Source organism: Rhipicephalus microplus, chromosome 2 (genome assembly GCF_043290135.1).
Source record: "Rhipicephalus microplus isolate Deutch F79 chromosome 2, USDA_Rmic, whole genome shotgun sequence".
Lineage (NCBI taxonomy): Eukaryota > Metazoa > Arthropoda > Arachnida > Ixodida > Ixodidae > Rhipicephalus > Rhipicephalus microplus.
In genome coordinates this window covers 86,645,390-86,668,477 of record NC_134701.1, presented here as the reverse complement: position 1 = coordinate 86,668,477, position 23,088 = coordinate 86,645,390, and the positions used below count along the sequence as shown (strand labels likewise).

Genomic DNA, 23,088 nt, shown 5'->3' with positions numbered 1-23,088 from the left:
CATGTCTACGCTTGCGTAACAATATCATCAGCAACATGGGCATTAGCAACACCAGAAGCGGAAAGCTGATATGTGGCGCTTGTGACTGCGATGATGGCAGCCCTGGACACTAATAGTTATATCAGCCTTAGTCTATGTCGCTTCACTACAATTGTCGTTCACTGGATGTGACGGTTGTCTCTTAGGAGTACGTATGTTTTTTGTTTAAAAAGTTTTGTTTAAAACCACAATTGACGCTTGACCGACATTACGGCACACTTGAAAAGCAGTTGCGAGACCTGGCGTGGCTCTGTGGTAGAATACTTCGTAGCCATGCAGATCCATCCGTCCGTCCGACGAGTGCTATAGTGTTATAGGAGTAGACACATACATACATACATACATACATACATACATACATACATACATACATACATACATACATACATACATACATACATACACACATACATACATACATACATACATACATACATACATACAGAAGCACGGAAGAACGGATGGAAGCAATGACTCACAGACAGACCGATAGACAGACATAAGGATGAACGCACGCATGCACAAACATACATACGGGCAGGTACACAGAGACGAATGAACGCATGGATGGATGGAAGCACTCATCATAATTCACTCTATCAATATGCTGCGATTTCTTTTTCTTAACGATCACGCATTAAAGCTGAAATGGTGGCGTCTCACCATTTCTTGGTATGTAATATCTGAAGTGACAACCACCTGTAGGGCACATGCCCGCATAGCAGTGACACATATTCACCCGCGAGTTTGTTACTGTCTGGCGGAAAGTGTTGAACGATGTACGCGACGGGTTCCTCACGTTACTAGGCTCATGATTAGGGAGTCCTATTCGTCCAACTATCTTACCCTTCTATACTAATTTTGGTTTACCTCTACTTAAGGTGGTGATCACGAGAGCATCCAGGCATAGGCGGCTAGATAGATAAATATATAAGACGCCAAAAGCGCATGCAGTGCGAGAAGAAATGCTTCGCATTTAGAAACCTTATAGAAAACAACATCAGATATGCATACATGAACGGAAGACAAGAGAAAAAGCCTACGCAACCCACACACTCTTGCTTCCGCGAATGCGTGGATACCTTTTAGTGTGGCATGAACTTTTGGCCGAGGCTGGAAATTCACAATGAATCGAAATAGTGCGAAGAAACGTGGGACGACAAAGAAAGCTAGAAGAGAAGCAGACCACGCGCTTCCCTCGCAGCCTTCTTCGTCCTACTTCTCGTGCTATTTGATCAATCATAACGTTCGTTGCGTGGAAATATTTCAAACTAAAGTGTCACTCTGTTGTTTTGGAGTCATTATAAAAGGTTTCTCATTTTATTCACCCAGGCTGCTAGCACGAAATGGCAGCGCAGCGCCAGATACGAATGCTAACAGTATTCTTAAGAATTTTTGTGATGAAAATCTAACGCACCTTGCCATCTTTACAACTAAAATAAGCACAAAAAGGAGACGCATTAGGTTAAGAGAATAGTCGCAGATCTTGGCGGACAGACACCCTGCTGGAAAGAACAGCACAAATCATCCGGCAGAATGATGTTCACTTAAGGAAGGCCACAGTGCGGCCAATACAGACGGAACAAAAGTTGGGTAAGCCACTGGTGTTCAATGTTCACTGCTTTTTTTACTTCCAGTGTAACCTGCAGCAGCTGTACAGAATACGTTTATTAACAATATTATCTGTAACACCCTGAAGTACAGCATCCCGGCTCACTGAAGCAATGAAATTTGGTTTCCCTACTCTCCCTTGATTGCAATCAAAGCATGCTGATCACAAAGGAGGCACTATTCTTCGTTGAGGTCTTCGACGGCGTCCAATGCGGGGTCTTCGAGAGAGACAGTCGACGCGTTCGACGGTGTTGGAGACTGGAACATATCGTCTTGAAGTTCCTGGAAGACAACAAAGCGCATGAGCCAATACCAAATGAAAATTATAAAAATTACTTTACTACATTCCGAATCATCAAAACAATAGAAAAACTGCCAGAGACTCTGGAACGAGAGACTTAAATTTATGCTACCTACCTGCGGTGTATTACTCGACCATTCTTGCTTTCCACCCTAACGAAATTTGGCTATGATGACCTGCCGTAAGCTCAATAATAGATTTTGTTGTACTGTCTATAAGATTTCTCCTTCCCAATCCCGATGATGTAAAGAAACTCTGACACCAAATCTGGAAACTCGAGAGACTCATGTTCGAGGGCGCTGCATGCTAGGGCATGTCTGACCGATTATTGGAGACGAGCGTTGCCTGTAAGATATTTTAGGTTTGCTGTAAAGGTGCGTGCTCATAGGAGTATTCAGCTGCAAATGACATTTTAGGTGGTTTGTCGTAGACAGGAGGCCCCCTCGTGACGTTGCAGAGGTCACAAGGGGGCCTTTTTCAGGAATATTTGCGGGGTGCACGCAATACCCCAACTGGCACCTGGGAAGTACTATTAACGTGATAGCGTTAGAGAGCTAGTTTCGCTGAAATTCCGGCATCGGTGTCAGCGCCGTTGGTTGTGAGCGAAAAATTGTCTTATGCGTGAGAGAAAAGTTCAACCCTGGTGAAAATAATATAAACGACAAAAAACTTTTCGGACAGACCAAGAAGTCGGCTTCTCTGAGCAGCCTCCAGTAGCTGCACCCAGGAAAATGTGTACCGTAAGCTTGACCGCAGAGAAAGCGTGGTGCGAGCATTGCGAAGGCGAAGTGGTACTTCCGAAGCAGTTATTTCTACTATTTTGTTGTAGCGAACCAAGAAGTCGGCTTCACTGGGCAGCCTCCAGTAGCTGCACCCAGGCAAATGTGTACTGTAAGCTTTACCGCAGAGAAAGCGTGGTGCGAGCATTGCGAAGGTGACGTGGTACTTCCGAAGCAGTTATTTCTACTAGTTTGTTGTAGCGGACCAAGAAGCCGGCTTCACTGGGCAGCCTCCCGTAGCTGCACCCAGGCAAATGTCTACCGTAAGCTTGACCTCAGAGAAAGCGTGGTGCGAGCATTGCGAAGGCGAAGTGGTACTTCCGAAGCAGTTATTTCTACTATTTTGTTGTAGCGAACCAAGAAGTCGGCTTCACTGGGCAGCCTCCAGTAGCTGCACCCAGGCAAATGTGTACTGTAAGCTTTACCGCAGAGAAAGCGTGGTGCGAGCATTGCGAAGGTGACGTGGTACTTCCGAAGCAGTTATTTCTACTAGTTTGTTGTAGCGGACCAAGAAGCCGGCTTCACTGGGCAGCCTCCCGTAGCTGCACCCAGGCAAATGTCTACCGTAAGCTTGACCGCAGAGAAAGCGTGGTGCGAGCATTGCGAAGGCGAAGTGGTACTTCCGAAGCAGTTATTTCTACTATTTTGTTGTAGCGAACCAAGAAGTCGGCTTCACTGGGCAGCCTCCAGTAGCTGCACCCAGGCAAATGTGTACTGTAAGCTTTACCGCAGAGAAAGCGTGGTGCGAGCATTGCGAAGGTGACGTGGTACTTCCGAAGCAGTTATTTCTACTAGTTTGTTGTAGCGGACCAAGAAGCCGGCTTCACTGGGCAGCCTCCCGTAGCTGCACCCAGGCAAATGTCTACCGTAAGCTTGACCTCAGAGAAAGCGTGGTGCGAGCATTGCAAAGGTGACGTGGTACTTCCAAAGCGGTTATTTCCAATATTTTGTTGCAGTGCTGCTTCGCTCTGTATTCATCTCAAGTGAAACCAAATCCGCCGCAAGCTTTCAGTATGAGGCGCTAGTATTCTGGATCGCTGTTTGTGTATGCTGTTTCTCAGCGCTCACCACAGTAGCTATCAGGATTCTGACACTTCCGACATCAAATTCCGAAGCCAAAATAGTCTTTCCTCATGCAACTGACTAACAAGGAACTTCACAATAAGATGACGCTGGATCTTTTGAATTACATCTAAGGGATTCAATGTGGCTTTCGTCTGCATTGAAACGCTTCGACAAACGACATTCTTTCGGGGGAAGTTTTTCGCCGATAGAAGGCAAATTATCCAGGGGCTTCCACCATTTACCAGTCGTGTCCATTCCACGATGCTAGGGAATTGCGTCGTGGTCAAATACCTAGACATACTTATGGCCGATAGGTGGATGCATGGCATGTGTGTATTAAATAATCGGGTATTTTTATTGTTTTCAGCGAGCGTGTGCAGTAAAAAACAATAGCGATGAACCATATTATATTCTCTGTCATACATAGGGTACTATAAGGCAACTATACATATATATAGGCAACTGTAAAAAAATGGGCAGTGGCACTCGATCATAAAATAGTTCGTACTCAAAACTTGTAAGAACCATTAATTAATTATTGGTGCATCTAAGACGTAATATTTAAATAAAGTTTTTCATTTAACCATGGGACATCATGAGCGTTCTATTTATAAAAAAACGGTATCCCTTGCACCAAAAGCTCATCTCACCGCTAGTCGGCAAACTAGACGCCGCCAAGCACTTCCCATAGTGAAGCTGCGATTCCATTGGCACTAAAAAACGACAGTTTAAATTACGCTTTGTGCACGATACTGATTTGAAAGGTTCTATACATAATTTTTAATATTTATGAGTAGGCATACCGCACGAATATAGAGAGTCGACATTTTTGGTGAAATGTGAGGAAAAAGGGCGAAATTGAAGACTTTTTGCTCGCCGTTTGGCGACATTGGCTGGAAAGTCAGTAGTAGCCCTGAACGGTGGCCGCTCATAGAGCCTAAAGTCACTGTATAAGGGAACCCCAACGTGCATTCACATACATTTCTACTCTCAAAATAACGTAATCAAAGACGTGTAATGAAGTCACTATGCATTACAAAAAATGATGAGGTAAACAGGACAAGTGCAGCACCGCTGTTTTTTCAGATTTCGCATCGGATGGAACTGCGGCACCTTTTCGTCGTTGATTCTAACTAAAAAAATTAAGTATAGCAACTTTGTGACCTCTGCCCAGCCTTAATTTATCGATTATGTTGTCGGATAGAAAATAGGAAGACAGAAGAAGCCCCGCCCAGACAACTGATGTGCGGTGACCGATCACCTTCGCTCATGCACTGGGCACTGGTCCTGTACGCACTACTTCCGCTCACGCACTTGGCGATATTCTCTGAAAGCAACGTGACCAGCAGCCCAACAGCCTAGAGTGGGCGCCCACTGATGCGTGCCTCTCTGCATCCAGGACGAAATGCCGCAGAATTCTAAAGCTGAATGCGAATATTTGCAATTTTCGTAGACTGCATGTCGTGCCGCCTAGCGGAATTAAGGAGCGCCCTCTCAAGAATGATCAGTAGGCAAACGCTCCTAATGCTGTCTTGTTTGGCGGTGCTAGCCGCAGTGTAAACGCGTTAGCAAGAAACAAACACAAATTACTTTGTATGTTTCATGCATCAGTGAAAATAGCGGACCCTTCGTGACATGATAAATCTGATTTAATCTTGCGAGACGCGAAGTTTTCGTGAAGATACGAGGCAACTCGCGCTTTCAATTAGAGCCCGCAGAGTTTACATGAGTGTATAGAGTACATATAGTGCAATCGGGTTTTGCGAGATATTTCGCAGTCAGTTAAGATAGTTAAATGTTAACGCCCAACCATTTTAGTCGAAACTCGCCTTGTTGCACGGGCGTGTAGCATTCGTCATTGCTTTTGTAGTGCATGAATCCCATAATATTCATTGTACGGGGAAACTAGCGCAGGCTCGAGATTTACGCTTCCAAACCTTGGTCAACGCTGCGCCACTTGTATTTTACGTTCGTTGATAAATGGCAGCACACTGAAAGCGATCCCTTCTTTGCCGGGTATCGGAGCGAAATGATCTCCGCACCCTGAAATAAACGTGTTGAGGAATGCCGTGTGGGTGTTGTGCGTGGTGAATGATGCCTTGCTGGTGCTATCGAAGTCGTTTGGCAGGGATACTTCCTCAGGTTACTTTCAGAAGTGATGTTGAAAGAAACTGTCTTGACGTCGAGGATTTTTGACTAAACGTAGATGGTTGTGGACGCGCAGAGAGTAACAGCGACGGTGAACGATCAGCTGCTAGCTCACGAGCGGAGACTTGCTCTTCACGTCCAGTCATGCGTTGATGTTTTTCCACTCTCGTAAGTCAGTTCGATTGTATTTATTGTATAATATCCTTCAGCGAGCTTGAAATGAAAGCATACTTTTTCTTGTGCATTTGATGTATCCCATTTGCAGTGGATATTACAAAGCGCACATGCCGCCAACACGCTCGAGCTCGACCAGCAAAGCGAAATGGTTAGAGCAGTGAAATATGCATTTACGACTACAGTCAACGCTAACTTCTCCTGCACTTCACTGGCTTCGTGCGAACGGCGTTGTTCGACAAATTTTCGCAATTTTGACGTTGCGAAAAGGGTACTCGTGTATTGGTTTAGATATCCTTGTGTCGATCGCGCTGATGAAACCTGCAACATCAAAGTGTGGGGAATCGCGCAATGTTAGAGTCTGACATTGGCTGTGACACAAGTGCTATTTAATGGGAAATTAAATGCTTGTGTTCTGTCTAAGCAGCAGCTACATGACGCTTACAGCACAAATAACGACGGTGTAATGTGTTTCCAAACCATTCCTACGTTAAACAGTCGTTCCTGGGCAGCCGCGATGGCACGCTATTCGCTATTGGCCTACTCATGCGGCAAATCCGCCAGACAGGCTCTGAACAAATGATTTCGGAGTGCCATTCAGTTCATACGTGGTACATCAGCTGACACTACCACCCTTTGCACTATGGTGACAAATGAGGTTGCGAACATTCAGCAGTCCCTATTGATTGGGAAAGTACTTTGCTTCGATACACATTCGTTTGACGATCAAGATTTCATCCGGTGAAAGCGGCACAGGGAGTACGTCCGTGTGTCCAATCTTTTCTTATGAGTGTTCATGGGTTGATGATCCTTCCGCAGCCATCTTGGGAGGCACGAAGCGCCACCTGTTGGCCGTGGGCATTGCGAATAGCTGTCGTCAATTTGTCTCCGGTATCCAGACTCTCTTTATTACTATGATGAGTAAGCTTACAAGCGGCTTTGAGACTGTCAGCGTATAGCGTTTACGTCACTGGCCTCAACTGTTAGACATCCACTGGTCAGTTAGAGAGAGTAGTGAAAAATGGTTACTTACAGGAAGCGTAACCATGAACTGGTAGAATCCGAAAACATGGCGGTAGGTACGGCGAAAGATGAACTCACCTCTGTCGGCCACAAACAGCAAGACTAGAAAGGCATGCTCCACTGCGCCCAGAGTTAGATCATATAGCGTCTGTAACAAGTGAAACAACGTGAAGGAGCTGCGCTGTGCTATCAGATTCGCAACGGCTGTGTACCGTATGTGCACTGTTTCGTACATGCAGCAAAATTCCACCAGATGGGGAGTGCAAGGCAATTATTGTTTTAATAACAAAATATATTCTGCATTATTAAAGTCTTACCCCCACATCAGCACCAAAAAACACTGTTAAACGATAATGAAATAATAAATCTAGATGTTTACGTGATATACGGGCTGGAAATTTACTGTGCTATTGTAAACTTCGATGACACGCTAATTTGTCGCGTTGTGTCCATCACAGCCCAATGGATACTTTCGCATGCATTTCTGAAAGTGAATACGCCAATATCCTTGCTTCAGCTTGTACCCACAACGAGCGTGACTATCTGGAGTTTCCGTGAGTGAGAGGCAACGCTCATCTGCTTGGGCACCGATCACTGCCTAAGCAGCAATCACACCATCGTGTGGCAAACGGCTGCCATGTTTTTTTTTCCTAATCTGTCCCTCTTGCTAAGTTTGTACGCTTTGACAAGAAAATCAAAACCAAGCGTCTCAAGCTTCTACAATTGGTTAACATCAATGACGATTAGTATATTTGCGGGACACTTATTCTATTAATCGCTAATCGGTATTATAAGCACCCTGCTACCGCTTTTTCTAAGTGATCCATATCATAACATGAATTACATTGTTTAAAGCGGTTATCAAAGTGCAGTGAACGTTACCGACTGAAGTATGTAACCTAAACCAAGCAAACCCTCTTGATCGAAAATAAAATTTCATGTTTTTTTCGAACACATATTTCAGGCGTAGTAAATTTTTAAACTGCCCTACCTGCGCCATCTGCGGCGTTTTGAAACTATGGCGGAGTGTAGCTACACAGTGCCGCGTACCCTGCATGCTCACTTTCCCTACTAAGATTCTTAAAACACATTGGAGCACTCTTGAGCATCGCCTTTAAGTCGCGATAGTCAAATCGGGATCATGCGCAACGGCTTCTGAACTGTTAAACTGCTTCGGCCTTCGGTGCATGCCTCTACAGTGCGGTTAAAAAAACGAACAGTTGTGGGCGGACCATTTGCCGTTTCAAAGTATCACTGAATGGCAATTGCAAAAACAGTAGGTAAGTATCCGCTAAGCCATAATTATGCCTTTTGTGAATCAGCGAAGTGCTGACTACACGTCCGTAGGGCAACCCGCGAACGTGTTCACTTTGTTGTCGATTATGTTGCTGATATTTCTGATAGCTTTACAATGGGTAGGCCATTGGGACGCCCACTCGTTACTCCATACACATCTTTCGACACCTCGCGGAATTCTATGCTGCTCCCACGCAATATGTCATGCGTTAAGGAGACGGCTGAATACATACTCCTCGTCAAAACATAAATACAACGCCGGCACGCAGCTGCATTGACAGCTGTAAAAAGAAACTCTTCATGCCTATGCGACAGCTCGTAGTGTTTACGTTGGCTATAGCATCATTCGTGCGAAGATATTGTTTCGTATTGTAAAAGGACTTCAGATGCTGGCATGAAGAATCACGCAACCTTGTAGAGACGCGGACGCAAAAAAAAAAAAAAAAAACCCAGGGTGAAGCCCCTTTTCGTTGTGCCTTTTAAACGAAAGCCTTGGAAACATAATGACCGTACCTCTAAACTGAGAGGAGTGGTGGAGTCCCGGATCTTTCACATTAGACCTACCTGAGGAAAGACGTCTGAAGAATTCTGGTAGTGCAGGTTGTTAAACACGACAGACCATTTCATAAGCTGTGCGTCCAGCAGGAATTTGGCCCTGTGCCAAAATATTAACTCGGTGAGAGTCCTCAGTTTGCGAAGAACTGTTCGAATACGGCCGCTCAACGGTAGTACATCACCACCGTTGTGGCTGGGATCATGGCGAGCTTCGTAGTCGACAATAAGCTGAAAAAAGATACATCCACGTGAGACGGTCATGATGAGACAGAAGTCTTCGGCGCGAGGGCGAAGCGTGGACAAAGAGCGCCAGCTATATCGTTCAATGAGTTGCCACGCACCAGTGAAGAAAATGCACAGGTGGGGGCCTATTTATTATTCGAAAACGGGAAATTGATGGCTCTACAAGCGTAACTACGGTTTTTTAGGTTAACTGTGACGAGAAGTAAGGTTGAGTAAAATAAAAATCTTGGTCAGTTTGTAGTGGTTCATGATAACTCAGGGTGGCGCGCTGCCGTGAGTCCTTTTTCTTCTGTGTGTGCTTATTTTTCGTGTCGGCCAAGATATTATAAATTCAAGATTTTTCAAGAAGATGAGGCAGGCAAACTGGAGGCATACATAAGTAGCACTAACACCCAAAATGGGTTCATGAGCGCAAAGCCCACGTGGTTTTTGTGGCAGATAAGGTTTGCTGAAGCAGGAGCTGGTCGGTTTATGTGGCGTAACGTGCTAAATGATAAGGTTATATGAGAGTCGTCATATTGGAGGTCTTATTAACTTCAATCGTCTAAAATTATTTCATGTCCGCTGGAATAGCGCCGCACATGGGACCCTGGCAGTTAGCTTCTATCGAAGTGTAACTATTGCGGTAGCGACTTAACCTGCGCCTATCGGTTCTGCAGCGGACCATCATAAAGCCATCGTGATGGCTCGACATGTGGGTTTCTGCTAAGTGATGTAACACAGATTGGTCGGTTTTATAAACGCGGTAACTTCGAATTGCTTGAGAAAGCTAGGAATAATGAAATCACGATAAAATGGTGACGCAAGAAAACATTGGCTGCATGTGCAACGGCATATTAGCATGGTGGTTCGGTCTTCTTTGTTCACTCACTCTGTTTAACGACTGATTTTATTTATTTATTTATTTTCAATACTGCCAGTCTCATTCCGAGACCACAGCAGGTGGGCGTACAGATTGTACATGCAGGTGGTACATTAACAGCGCAGAAAACAGAAACAGGAATGTAGTGAATAGACAGTCATCACAAAGTATAAGAGCGAAAAATATACAAAATGTTTACATCTTCAAAGACAAAGAAACCATCAGCAAAAAAAAGAGAAATTTTGCATGAAGTGCAGTGGTACACAGGCAAACAAATAGCAAACTTCTAAACACTCCAGTTAACACTTGTACACTCCACTAATACGCTTTCACTGGTGGCGCAATGCTTTTGGTAGTGCGAGTATTGCCGCATTAAGAGAACGAGTATTGCCACATTAAGAGAATGTATATTTGGGGTTTAACCACATGACTATCAGAAACGCCGTAGAGCAGGGCTCCGGTAATTTCGACCACCTAGTGTTCTTAACGTATACCCAAATCTCAACATATTGGCCTAGAGCATATTCGACTTCATCGAAAATGCAGCCGCTGCAGCCAGGATTCGATCCCGTCACTTGTCTGTTTAACGACGTTAGGCTAATACTTGAAATCCTTTTCTGATGCTCCTTACATAGACAGGTGGTTTTTCACGAATAAAGTGTTGAAAGGGACTGCAATATGCGTGTCCTTTTCAGGGACGAAAAAAATAACTTCAGAACGGCGCACTTTACTCAAGGGTGGCGGATCTTTCAGTTCTTAATAGCATAGTTCGCAGGGACTACGGTAACAATTAGCTTACTCAACGCAGTTTGTAGACGCTACCAGTACGCCCTCAGATGTTTTTGATCTCTGGAAAGATTTAGGTCTATGCAAGAGTAGGTAGCAAGGAGTTCCTTTGAAATTTTCTTTTTGCAAGGTTTGGTACTAAGAATATTGAAGCAATCAAGCCGACAAGACACGCGTACTACGCACGCTGATGAACAAACGTTGTGTATGACGTATTTATTGTATTTGCTAAAGGACCTTAAACACCTGATGACACCAAGCAAGAATCAGTCAACTTGATTACCACGTGTAGAGGTCTCGACCACAAAGACACTACCTTCAGTGTTCAGGAGGTCAAATTGCCCGTGCAGCGTAGGAGGCCGCGGCATATGTGATTTTGAGTTCTCATTGTTGCACTGTATGCAAGAATAATTCTTCTGAAGCTTCAGATAATGAAAGTGGATGTGCGCTTCCATGGCGTGCTTCGTACTATCGACAATCAATGTGCCCATTCTACTGGATATTACTGAAACGGCACCGACAGTTTCTGCGGAAGCGCTAGAAAATGTTTCACGAGTAAAACACAATCTCTTTATGAAGACTTCATACCCACTGTGGTAGAGTTCCACAGCTGAATAGCTAACAATGACGTGATAGCTGAGCAAATAATTTATAGCAGAATGTAGGAGTGTTCATTGTATTGGCTTTCAGGGGAAAAAAGCAGCAGCACATGCCGTGAAGGTGAAATGACGTTTCATTCGGCGCAGTGGTACTCAGCACCGGTCTTTCTAAGGGTAATGGAAGCTAGGCGGATACTACCATCTAGTCTACCATCCTAAAAGCGTGTGGTAAACTCATAAAACTATGGTCTGTAGCAATAGCGTCTGCGTAATAGTGCACGTGTCACTTTTTATTGCTACCCCAATTGATGCGTGACAGCGCTTTCGGAATGTTCGCTGTGTTTATGCACACAAGTTTAAGATATATCGTGAGCAGTAAAAAACTTGCACGTGCCTAGGGTAACAGCTAAACAGTTTGTCTTTTTACTAGAGAACGACGACTGTCCTAAATAAACATCGTTGGGATCAAGTGAAGACCGATCAAGCCTCGCATTTTAGGCGAAAACTCGCAGGTGCTCTTTCGTGCATTTAGGAAGGGCCCATTCATTCTCTTATCGGCGTTTGCTCACTTGGTTGAGTTCAATCTTAACTATGCAACCGCTCAGTGTTCACAAGCCTTATCCGCTACAGAGCTATATACGGATAAGGCAATCCACGTGTATGTGTGCGACAACCCCTGGTGCCCACGTGTGTGCACCAGGGGTTGTCACAACGCCAATATTCACCACTGACCCACTAAATATGCAGGGAAACACATGGCCACCCAAATGCCTAGAATACACGTATACTCCAGGCCTCATAGGATTTAGCTCGACGCCCCATACATGCTGTCTGACTTACGGACTACACTGGCAAAAATACGGTTGGGCACGGGCCTTTCGCGGGACGATAACACAGTCTCGTTCCAGGACAACCTTTTCAACCAGGCAGACTTGCCGCTACTTTACTTGATCAGTTTCGCGTGGGATGTCTCTGCGCCTTCATCGGAATGAAAGAACGACATCGCTTGTTACATTCATAACCTAATTAGACGAACTGGCGAATTTAAGCTTCGAAAGCTTGAGACCCATCTCACCTACCTGCTGCGCCGGCAAGCCCATGGAAATCACAGTATGCGAAAGCATTTCGTGCGCCTGGAGGCCAAGGGGACCTTTCCCGACACGATGTTTGGCTGTCGCCCGCATGTGTAGGCGCTCAACCTTCCACACGGTAATATAAAACCGACCACGGTGTAACATAACAATAAAGTCGGCTTACTCTGAATCTTCGAGTGATTTTCGATAACATTGGACACAGCGGTATTCTTTCTAACCTCCCTACCCTACCACAAACGGCACACAGAACCCTTTCAACCACATTCACGCTTTTCCGTATCATCGCGCCGTGTTTTTACGCCTCGATTCTGTTGAACCCGAGCCGTACTTATAAAGCAGACGGGGTACACCTCAAAGGGTATCCCTGGCACGCCTCTTTAACCTGGCCTGAAGCACGTCTCTCTATTGTGCACGAGCTCTACGGAGTAAAAGACGTGACCGCAGGTCAGCACAATTACCGATACGGAAATTTTGAATTGAGTTGTAAGTGTTGTTGTTGTTTTGTTCTTTTGAAATTCTATACTTTGTTTTGTAATTTCACCTCTCCTGTCTGGGCCCCGTGGGCCTGAAGTATGTTGTAAATTACTTAAAAAATGAAGATATTCCGGTGATAGTAAAATGTGTACTAACACCGACTCACCAGCGCAAATTGAAGAACGTCTACAAAAGCTTGCCTTTGTGGTGGCTACCTACGCTGCTTCTTGCAACCTGGAGCGCTCTCCAGCTAAATCTGCTTGGCTCTCTGCCTCCCGCGTACCTCCTCCTTAGATTTATTTTGTGTTCGTCCTGTGCCATCTGTAGAAAACGGTTGGATTTTCAGTCTTTACCTCACATCATCCTTGGATCTCAAGGGCACAATAGTACGCCTCCCACCCAACAGCTAGCAGGTGAGCCGAGTGATACGTCGGGTTTCTGGTAACCACGCCGGCCTTCGCGGGTCCTTGTCCGGCCTATGATCTTGTGACAAGTCGCGTACGTCCTTCACGTCTCGTCTTGTAATAAACTGCGTTGTGGACCAGGTGGACACCCAGGTGGACATCTAGGCAGACATAATCCTTCATTTAGTGTACAAAGTGCACTCGACCTACCCATTGCCGCCTCCAACATCTGATTCGCGGTAATGGACATGTAAAACTATTTCGCAGAGCTGGAGGAAGTTCATCGGATTGGTCGAATCAATCGTCTCCTGCAGACGCCTTGAGGGTTGCTTTCGCTATATAGGCTCGCCCTTAACACGATCTCTGAGCAGGACACTCCGACTCCGGTGCCGGAACGTTGGTGTCAAAAATGTGTGCAGCCACTACCCTGCATTCTGGCCGCAGACAAACACGCTCTATCACCCTTAAGGCGTGACACTAAGATCGTTCTGGCATTTTCTACATGGACATCCTGGTCGCCTCCTGCGACTATTTTACGGTCGCCGTGATCACATAGCAAGATCACGTCGATGGCCTCTCCTCAAAAAACAACACTGTAACGCAGTGTTGTTTTTTGAGGAGAGGTTGTCATTGCTTTTGCAATGCTTTTTTTTGAACGGTTGTCATTGCTTTTGCCACCTCGCATCTCACCTCACGCACGATCCTGGCAGACTCACGCTCAGCCCATTCCCAATAAATTTATAGTTTAATCCGCCGCTGGCAGCTCGGCTTCTTTGGGCATAGGCCTCTCGGGCCTGCTCAGCAACAAGGCAGTGACCGCCATCACTACGGGGCCGTTGCCACTCCATGTCGGGAAATGCAGTCTGGGACTACCAACCTAATGCGCTTCCACGAAATTTCAGTCTATTGCCCGTCTTCACGGCACCTCTACCCAGATGCCGCACATGGTCTAGAGAAAGCAAAGAACGATTGCTATATATGTGTACACCGCCCCCCGACGAACACCTAGCCCAGTCCGGTGGTCACCAAGCACCTTTTGCGAAAATCTATGGCACCTGCTCGAGCTGTCAGGTTCTCTGGCCAACACGTACCGCGCCGTCTCTTCCCGCCAACCTAATTTCCTTTTCATCCCTTTCCCCACTAGGAAAGAGTACCTTCCCGGCTGCTTCATCGTGGATACTCAACTCCACTCGTCCGGGTAGCGACTAGCTCCACTGGGGTCCTGAAATATGGTCTGGCCACTCAAGCATGCAGCATTACGCAGCAACTCAATGACTTAATTTTCTAAAATAGTGTGTTCTACCACCACCGCCATCGAACTAAATATTGTGCAGAGAGCGCCAACTGCATGCGGCAAAACAGACAAGGCGACCTATGTCGAGCAACGTAGAATGTGTAAGAAAAACCCGCGCTGCTCAAACAGCTTCTCAAAACTGTGCATGGAACGCCAAGCGTATTCATCAAAGCAGAGAGACGACGCGTGTCATAAAACTCATGGAAAAAAGGCAACCTTAAGGAGCATAAGCTAAATACAAAGAGAGCCTCCGGGACAGATGCCTCAAATTTGCATACAGGAATCGTGACGGGCAAAATGTTCAAAATTCTGTGAGTGGATTGGCGCGTGGCGATTGCGGGTTCGGTGCATGTTGCATTCGGACACCGCAAACTCAGCGAACTGTGTTGACTCGGTGCTTCGCCGTGGTAGTCTAGTTGCTAAGGCACTCGGCTGCTGCCCCGCAGGTCGCGTGATCGAATCCAGGCTGCGGCGGCTGCATTTCCGATGGAGGCGGAAATGTTGTAGGCCCGCATGCGCAAGTTTGGGTACACGTTAAAGTATCCCGGGTTGTAGAAATTTCCGGAGCCTTCCACTACGGCGTCTCTCATGATCATATAGTGGTTATGGGATGGTAAACCCCACATGTCAATAAACTGTGTTTACCCGGCATCATAATGTCCATTACTGCAGATTTGGCCTGCACCTACTGCTAGACAAAAATGTTAAAATCAAAATTAAATATCTTACAAAAGTTACGGAGCTTCGGTGTGTGGAGGCGTTAAAACTGCATAGCAAACAAATGAAAAAGAATAATTGCGCGATGAATAAAAATTGTAAATGTACTCCTTATTTATTTTATTTACTTATTAAATACTGCAGACCAAGAACTTGTCTAAGCAGAACAGGTACAAGAGGCAGGATATGAACAGAAACACGTGTAAAAATATATCGAAAGAAATGGAATAGAAAGCCCTTACTAAGAGAACACATAAAGGTTAACACACGAAAACATTATCACCTAGAAACAGAACACAAACTGACACTGCACTAAAAAGTTCTACTCTGACACACTACACGGAATTTAAACGCGTTGGTTGTATAAAAATACGTGGTTCGAGAATGGGCGTGATGATGGCCTGTATGCCTAGCGAACAGGGGAGATACGTATGCCCTCGGAAGGGGCAAATTGTGGTTAACAAGAAGATAGAGAAAGTTAAGGCGGTTCCTTTTTTTGTCGTTATGAAAGTGTTTTAGTGTTGTTAGGAGCCACGAGTTCGGTCGGCGAGTGCGTTATATTGAACTTAGAAATAAGCAAACCTAACAGCCTTTACTTGTACTGCTTCGAGTTTCTTAGTGTTAGACATAGTAAAATATTAAGTTAGTAAATGCGTCATAACCTTTGATATTGGTCCATAACAACGTGAACATCGCGCGAACACTTACGTTACGAACAAAATAGGGTACACCACAAGCGCTTACTCACAAGTTAAAGCTTTATTGCTTCAACCAAAAATATATAACACTTACACTAAATGTCCAACAAATGCCCGTGCATGCGCATCGTACACGAAACAAAAGGCACTAATACAAACCAAGGACACACCTCCTGCACCCCCCTCCACACCGGTCCCTTTTGAAGAGTAGCGCGACTTCTTTTCCCGATAAGGCCAAAGAAGGATTGCTAACGCACATGGGAGCCCTCGCGTTATTGTGGTAGGCCTCGACAAGTTCTCGTGTCGTGCGATTGTGGTGGTAAAGACCACGATGTCGCGCTACATTTACGTTATTACGAATCAGTACTGAGTCGCTCGCCTTTCCTTTTTGCTTCGATATTGGAACTGGCTCGTCAGTATAAGCAGATGCAACCAATTTAATGCCGTAGTTGCAGAACGAGTTGCTTTTACGGGCACAGGTTTAAGCAAATCCGTTTGGTAGTGACCAGCTAAGGATCTGCGAACGATTCCTTAGCTTGCTCGAAATTTTTCGCTGGAGTCAGTTGTCTACGAGGCTGGTTGCCGTAAAAGGTAGGTTGTTTGGCTACTCGGTAATTCAAATTTGTTAAAGAAACCGAGAGCGTAGAAACAAGAACGGCAGGCGAGGTCAGACAGACCATGCAGCACGAGAGCTTGTGTCGTGTATCCCATTATCGTCCTGCTTGACGTGCTCACAGTTTTTCGGATACGGGCTTCCCGTTCATAGCAGGAACTGGCGTTAATTTGGATAATTAGCAATGAGTGGCGTATTGAATTTTCATGCCATATAGGGCGCTCGACGTTGGTGCAACTTGCCACTTTGTCAATGACTGTTTCGATGAACACACACAAGAGGTGCAAAAGCTATAGACGCTAAGAATGCGCATGTAGTTGCGCATGTTGGTAAGTGTATGTGGCAAGTGTACAGGATGTCTGGCCCGAGATCTGAAGGCAAAATCAGATCACGTGTGTGTTGTGGTCATTCTTTGGTTGGCTTTTTTTTGCGTTGTTGAAGCTGTGCGTTGGAACAAATTATTGTTTTCTTTAGTCCGTGTTTTTGATGACGTGACACTTTGGATGAGCCCAATAGCCCACTGAGTGTGTAGATCCTGTGACCGCTCCTGTGACTGAGAACTACTTTCGCTGGCACACGACCCTCGTCTTTTGTGACGGCAAGTGCGACACGCAAAACGAACAAACACTCCTCTGTAAACTGGCCACTGTGACAATTTCAAGATTCCTGTCTCGCTCCAGCATATTCCTTCGATTGGGCAGCGTCAGTTTTCAAACTAATGTGCTCGGTAGCTGTTGTACTACGATTTGTTGACCTACAAAGTATGTTGGCGTATCTAGCAAGTGCACTCTTTTGCTAATGAAACCAGGTTGTTTCCCCATTTATTTGTGTGTTCACCTCCTTTTTCTGACGCACGGGCGATTAGTGGGCAAAAAAGACGTAGTAAACTATTTATTTATTTAATCCTTTGGTTTGAGTACATAGTGAACATGAAGATAGAAAATAGGGAGGGAATAGGCTGACAACTTCCACCTGTAGGGGCACCACAAAGCCTGCCTGCTCCTTCAGGAAGGGGAGGCACAGAGGAAATAAGGGAACAAAGAAGGAGAGAGAAGAGAAGAAGTTTTAAATTAAAGGGGGGAAGGAAACACGGACACGCAAAAAAATAAATAGTCAAATGAAAAACGTCTATAAAGGTAATGATCGCACATTCCACTGCAGCACGAAGGAGCGCGGGTTTTGACCGTTCATACTGTTTTTCGAGAAGGTCGTCGAGAACTGGGACGCGTGCCTCTAAAAGCCGTTCTGCGGCTAGTGCTGCTGGTGTCTGGCGACCAGCAATCAGTGATTTAATGAGATTGATGAGCATCTTAAGCAGGTTGATAAGCTGGGCTGGTCTTCACAAAGTCCATTTTGTTTGCAAACTTTTACACTGTAAGCGGGCTCTTAGTAGAAGCTGCTTCCGACGCTTTGCGAGAAGCGATCTTTTCAGAGATTGTCTCGGACATTTTCTGTGGAAGCGCCGGCCACGATGTTGCCGAGAGCGAGAAGTTCCGCTTCTTCTCTTTCCTCTCAGGTATGTTTTTAGTACTACACATCGAAAGTGCAGGTACATCAGTTTCGCCTTCTATAGCAGCGGGTAGACGCGTACTGCGGTTGAGAGTCTTCACTCCCGATGCTTTATCTTTGGCTCTTTTTTTCAGAACCTTCAATTCTTTTTCTTCAGGATGGGACATTCTTTGTCTGTTGCGAAGTGCTCGCCGTCACAGTTAGGACACTGAAATGTCAAGCTGTCACAAAACTTTACGTTGTGCTTTCCGCCACATTTGGCACAAACCAAAACACTTGTGCAGAGACTCTGCACATTTCCAAGCTTCAGGCGTTTACGACACTGTAAGATCCTTGGTACAAATGGTCGAACAGGTATCACACTAAACTCGCTTTTATGTGATTCGGAAGCTTTTTTCCATTCGAAAACAATCTTTACACGCTTTGACGAGCCTAGTCTGCGGACGCTGGTGATTTTGCATGGAGGCGTGCAAACGATAAAGCTCTTCAAAACTTCATCTTGAAGTTCTATGTCGACGTCAGATATAACACCAGCTGTTACATTTGGGCCCTGGGGTAAAAAAGCCCGCGTGTTGACACCAAAGAGATGCGATAGACCTAGTAGGGTTTACCGTCTTTGCAGTTATCAAATACAAGCCAAATTTACAAAAAATCATGATTCGTGCCTTGTAGTTCAAATTCAAGACATCGCTACCGCTTCCGGTTGGGACGTCATGTATTGGCTATTAGCTTGCTGTTAGTCGTCCCCGCAGTATATAGATGACGACGGCAGCAACGAGCCGCAAATTGTTTGGCACGCAACACTTATGGCACTTTAGCTCACGGTGTTTATATACATTGTGTTTATCTCTGTTTCATCCAATTCATTAGTCAGTCAGCGCTTCTGTCCGTGTCGTCGCTCTTGTGTGTGTTCCCGCTGGTCACCGTCACTTCACTAGTTATTTCTGTTTCTAAAATCCCAGTATGGCAGATATGCGCAGATGCGCGCATATTCAAGATGCGGCAACTGCAACGTAACAGTATTGCGTCATTTGTGGGCCTGGTTTTCATGCGGCGCAAAGGCTCCACCATAAGCCGCTATTAGTGCGCGGTCTTCTCACAGTAAAAACATAAGGAGGCAACAATCAACCGCACTTAGGTACGTACCGCATCGATATAGTGGTCGGCCGCATCCAAGGCGCTGCGAAAACCAGCTTGAAGCAGACGAACTATGGCCGTAGAATATGCTGTCAGACGAATGAGAAGAGCCACGGCAGCAATGATCCAACCACAAAGTATCGTCATCTGCGAAGACGTGTGCACAGGTGGTGAGAATGGGTTGAACGCCGCCATACGGTAATTACGTTATGCAAGAGTTAAGTGCGGATATCTCATAACAAGTGCCCCGTGCAAATGTACATACGGCATAGTTAATGCCAGAAGTATGTATGTTATAGCTGTGGTAAAAATTTTGATTTTGCTTTTTAACTAGCAGTGAGCGCAATTGCATCTGTATTATCCAATAAATAATTAGTCAGCTTTCGGACATGAAAACGAGCATATCCACTTTTTCACTTGCCGGAACACTGATCAATTGAATATAGAACGCGCAAGCGCTTAGCAATAGTTCAGAGTAGCCTCGATGTGTGCACTACGCCGCCTATACAACAAGAAGTTCACAAATGGCGGTTCGGCATTGTTTAAATTTTTTCCGTGACTCTTTTGTTACAGTGGTTGCTCAAAGGACGCATACTTTCGTGTTAAAGCGTACACAGCCGGCGATCGAGCGTATAGGGTCGCTCGTTCTTACTCGGAGTTCGCTCTGAAGAGCCCGCGGGCCGAATTCTACTGTCGCCGAAACACAGCGTCGTTCGCAGTGGACGCACCCCGCACCGCCTAATATACCATTCCCCACGGGGCAAATGCCGGAAGCATGCTCTGTCATCCGGCAGTTAACACGGCTCGCAAACGCCGCTACACTGCACGGTCGTGTAGGCTTCAATGATTCTCGCACGCAGGAAGCTGAGAGAACCAGTACTGCTAACTTCACTGGTAAGTCACTGTCTTGTAATGCATGAAGAGCAGGGAAAAAAAACGCGACGACAGTGGCGTGGGCGGGTTCGTCTTGCTCTACAAAACCGCGACAAGCTCGGTCATGCCAACTCTTCCACGAAATTGGCGCGTAAGTAGGCTACTGCATAGAGTAGGTCAGACTCGTGCTGGTTACAACATTCAGTTACGCGCACTGCGAAACGACAACCGAGTCGGGCTCGGCCGCCAGTTTTTAAAATACTTGACAAGTGGTCGTATTAGTTCGCGGTGACCGATCCGGGGGCAGACACCACGAAGATAGGCCCGAGAACCATGGCCCCGAAGACGAGCCTCTCGGCTCATCTCTCCTTTCGGCGGTCCGAATGCTCAGTGTGAACGAGCCTATTAGTACGAACACTGCACAGCGCCGTCGTGATAGGCGAAGAACCAGCGCGCACTCTGCGGACGCGATGGAAGCCAAGTCGCGCAGGTGCGGCAGCTTTTGCTGTGAAGAATGCATGTCAACATGCCTAAAGGAACTGAGCGCTCAGCAACGGTTTAGCGGGAAAGTGCACTTCGTTTGTTGCAGCATGTTATATAATTATAATAGTCATTAGCCGTCGATTGCATGAAGACGCACATGCTGAACGCGCTTTCGAAGCCATTACCGAAATCGTCCGCAAACAGGCTACTTGGCGTAGTAACAGAGGTGCAGTAGCTCCGCCCTCGTAGATTCGGCTGTGCTGCTACAGAAAATTGTCAGCAGGCACGGCTTTGTAGTGCGTATTCATCATTCCGATCACAGCTCGCAGGTCTGGATGAAACCCACTGCCTTTCTGGCAGACAACCCTTTATTGTAATGAGAGGGAATCTTTGGAGCACTTCTTTTTGTCATGCCGAAAATTGAAATCTCGAAGGGAAAATCTTCTAGAATAGCCCCTACGAAAGTTGGGCTTAAACTTGACACTTCCGGTGATTTTTTCATTTGGCGCAGTCGCATTTGGATTCAGCCACAGGAGCGTTTTTACCGCTGTTACAAATTTTTTACGAGAATCTAAAAGAATGGAATGCTAAAAATCAGTAGCTTCAGTTGTTTTATGTATAATTTTTTTCTGTTTTGTATGTTTATTATGTTTTCTTTTCAACGTTTTTTTGGAAGTTTAACATCTTTTTAATATTACCTATATTACCTAAGTATTTCCACTCTCTCTTTCAAGAAGTGAATTAATTTAAAAAGCAAGGCACCGTCCTATTCATGGCCTATCCCCCTAGGTGGGTTGCGCCAAGGTGTTGAGGAACCAACCAACCAACCATCACGACATGAAAGAAGCTTAGTACTTCGCAGAAAGAAGCAAATTCACAAAAATGGTTGCGTCTAAAGGGCCTTTTAAAGACGTACACGCCTCTGCCCACAAAATGCGATGCTAGGGCATCACACCCTGTGCAACGTGGCTGAAATCCTATGAAATTGTTATCGCCGCACTGCTTTTACTCTTCAGGAACCATGTTCATGAACAGCGGCACACATCGTAGCGATTAGGCGACGAAGCACACAGATTTCTACCTATAACACAACTTCAGCGTGAGTACTTTTTCAAGACGAATCAGTTAAATAGGTGTGCGGTGAACCACACGTCGCCTAAATTTGTCACACTGGCGTAAGCGTCACCTCGTCTCATATGTTTGGTCTCTGCGTTACAATATAAAAACGTATGCTAGCGATGGCGTTGTACTAACCTTTGTCATTGCACACAGCATCAGTTGGGCGACCAATATGACGACATGGGCGACGATCTCGTCGGTTCGGAAAAAAACTTCGGCCAAGCGTTGCTGCAAATTATCAAAGACACGACACGCCATTGCTTCGACGTACAGTAGCGGCCGCGACAGCACCGGCATGAGCAGAGCTCTGCAAACCAACACGGTCTTCCTAATAGTCGTTTCGACGGCTGTCATGGGTACAGAAATAAAGACAGAACGATTCTTGACCTTTTCGTATAACCGAGAGGCTCGACTGAGAAGTCTTGCCACCAAGGGCACGGCAAGGAGCCGCCCCACGAAATCTAACTCTTGTTCATGGTACCTCTCGGCTGCTACATTCATGACAGTGCCGGGCGTGTTATTTCAGAGTCTACTCAAACCGACGAATCCCCCTGTTGTTGGCTACACGCTGCTCCACATGCCGCAACTAACGCGCCTTACTTCAGCTTCAACGCTGTGACGCTGGCTCCTACACGATAAGCAGAAAATTGTTTTAAACATTTGCACATGCGCGTGCACGCTATCTGTAGCTACATAACACCGAGTAATCGCCTATGTGGATTCAATCAGCATGAAAGGTTCTCTGACCTCGTGCACCGTTTTACTACACTTTGTTTCTATTTGCTTGCGCGAAGAGAAACAGTTATGCCGCAAAGGCTAAACATTGAGCGGAACAACCAAAAATTGGAATTTCACGCAAAGAAGGCAACCGCATCAAAACATGCATCGTGCTGCTCACGGTGAATGAGCTCGCAAAAAGAACACACGCAAAACAAGAGCGAACTAACAACGTTCTCAGCTCAACACTATACTTAATTTCAAACTTAAAAGACGCACAAAACGTATGCGCACTCGTATACACAGCATGAGTGCGAACTAACAGTGTCACAGCCTTACTTCACTGCGTTTGAAAAAAAATTGCCCCATCTTCACGAAGGGGATTTGGAGGAAATGCGAATGCATTTCATGCACCGAGAATAAACGGCGTGGTAATTTTAATGGCGCAAATAATGACGCAACGAGGATTTATAAT

At 45.7% G+C, this 23,088-nt stretch overlaps 1 protein-coding gene across 2 annotated transcripts; it reads right to left on the bottom strand.

The window, feature by feature from the left end:
- Nucleotides 1-1,628: 1,628 nt before the first annotated feature.
- On the bottom strand, nt 1,629-22,654 carry LOC119169455 (uncharacterized). 2 transcript variants are annotated; one of them, XM_037420519.2, is made up of 5 exons: nt 22,032-22,654; nt 19,431-19,568; nt 9,001-9,219; nt 7,151-7,288; nt 1,629-1,932 (listed from the first exon to the last, which is right to left on the bottom strand). In XM_037420519.2, exons 1-5 carry the CDS (start codon nt 22,395-22,397, stop codon nt 1,828-1,830), a joined length of 966 nt encoding a protein of 321 aa, XP_037276416.2. In that variant the 5' UTR covers nt 22,398-22,654; the 3' UTR covers nt 1,629-1,827. The 2 variants fall into 2 exon arrangements, with proteins under 2 accessions (XP_037276416.2, XP_037276417.2); XM_037420520.2 differs by having other exon boundaries at nt 7,219-7,288.
- Between the last annotated feature and the right edge of the window lie 434 nt (nt 22,655-23,088).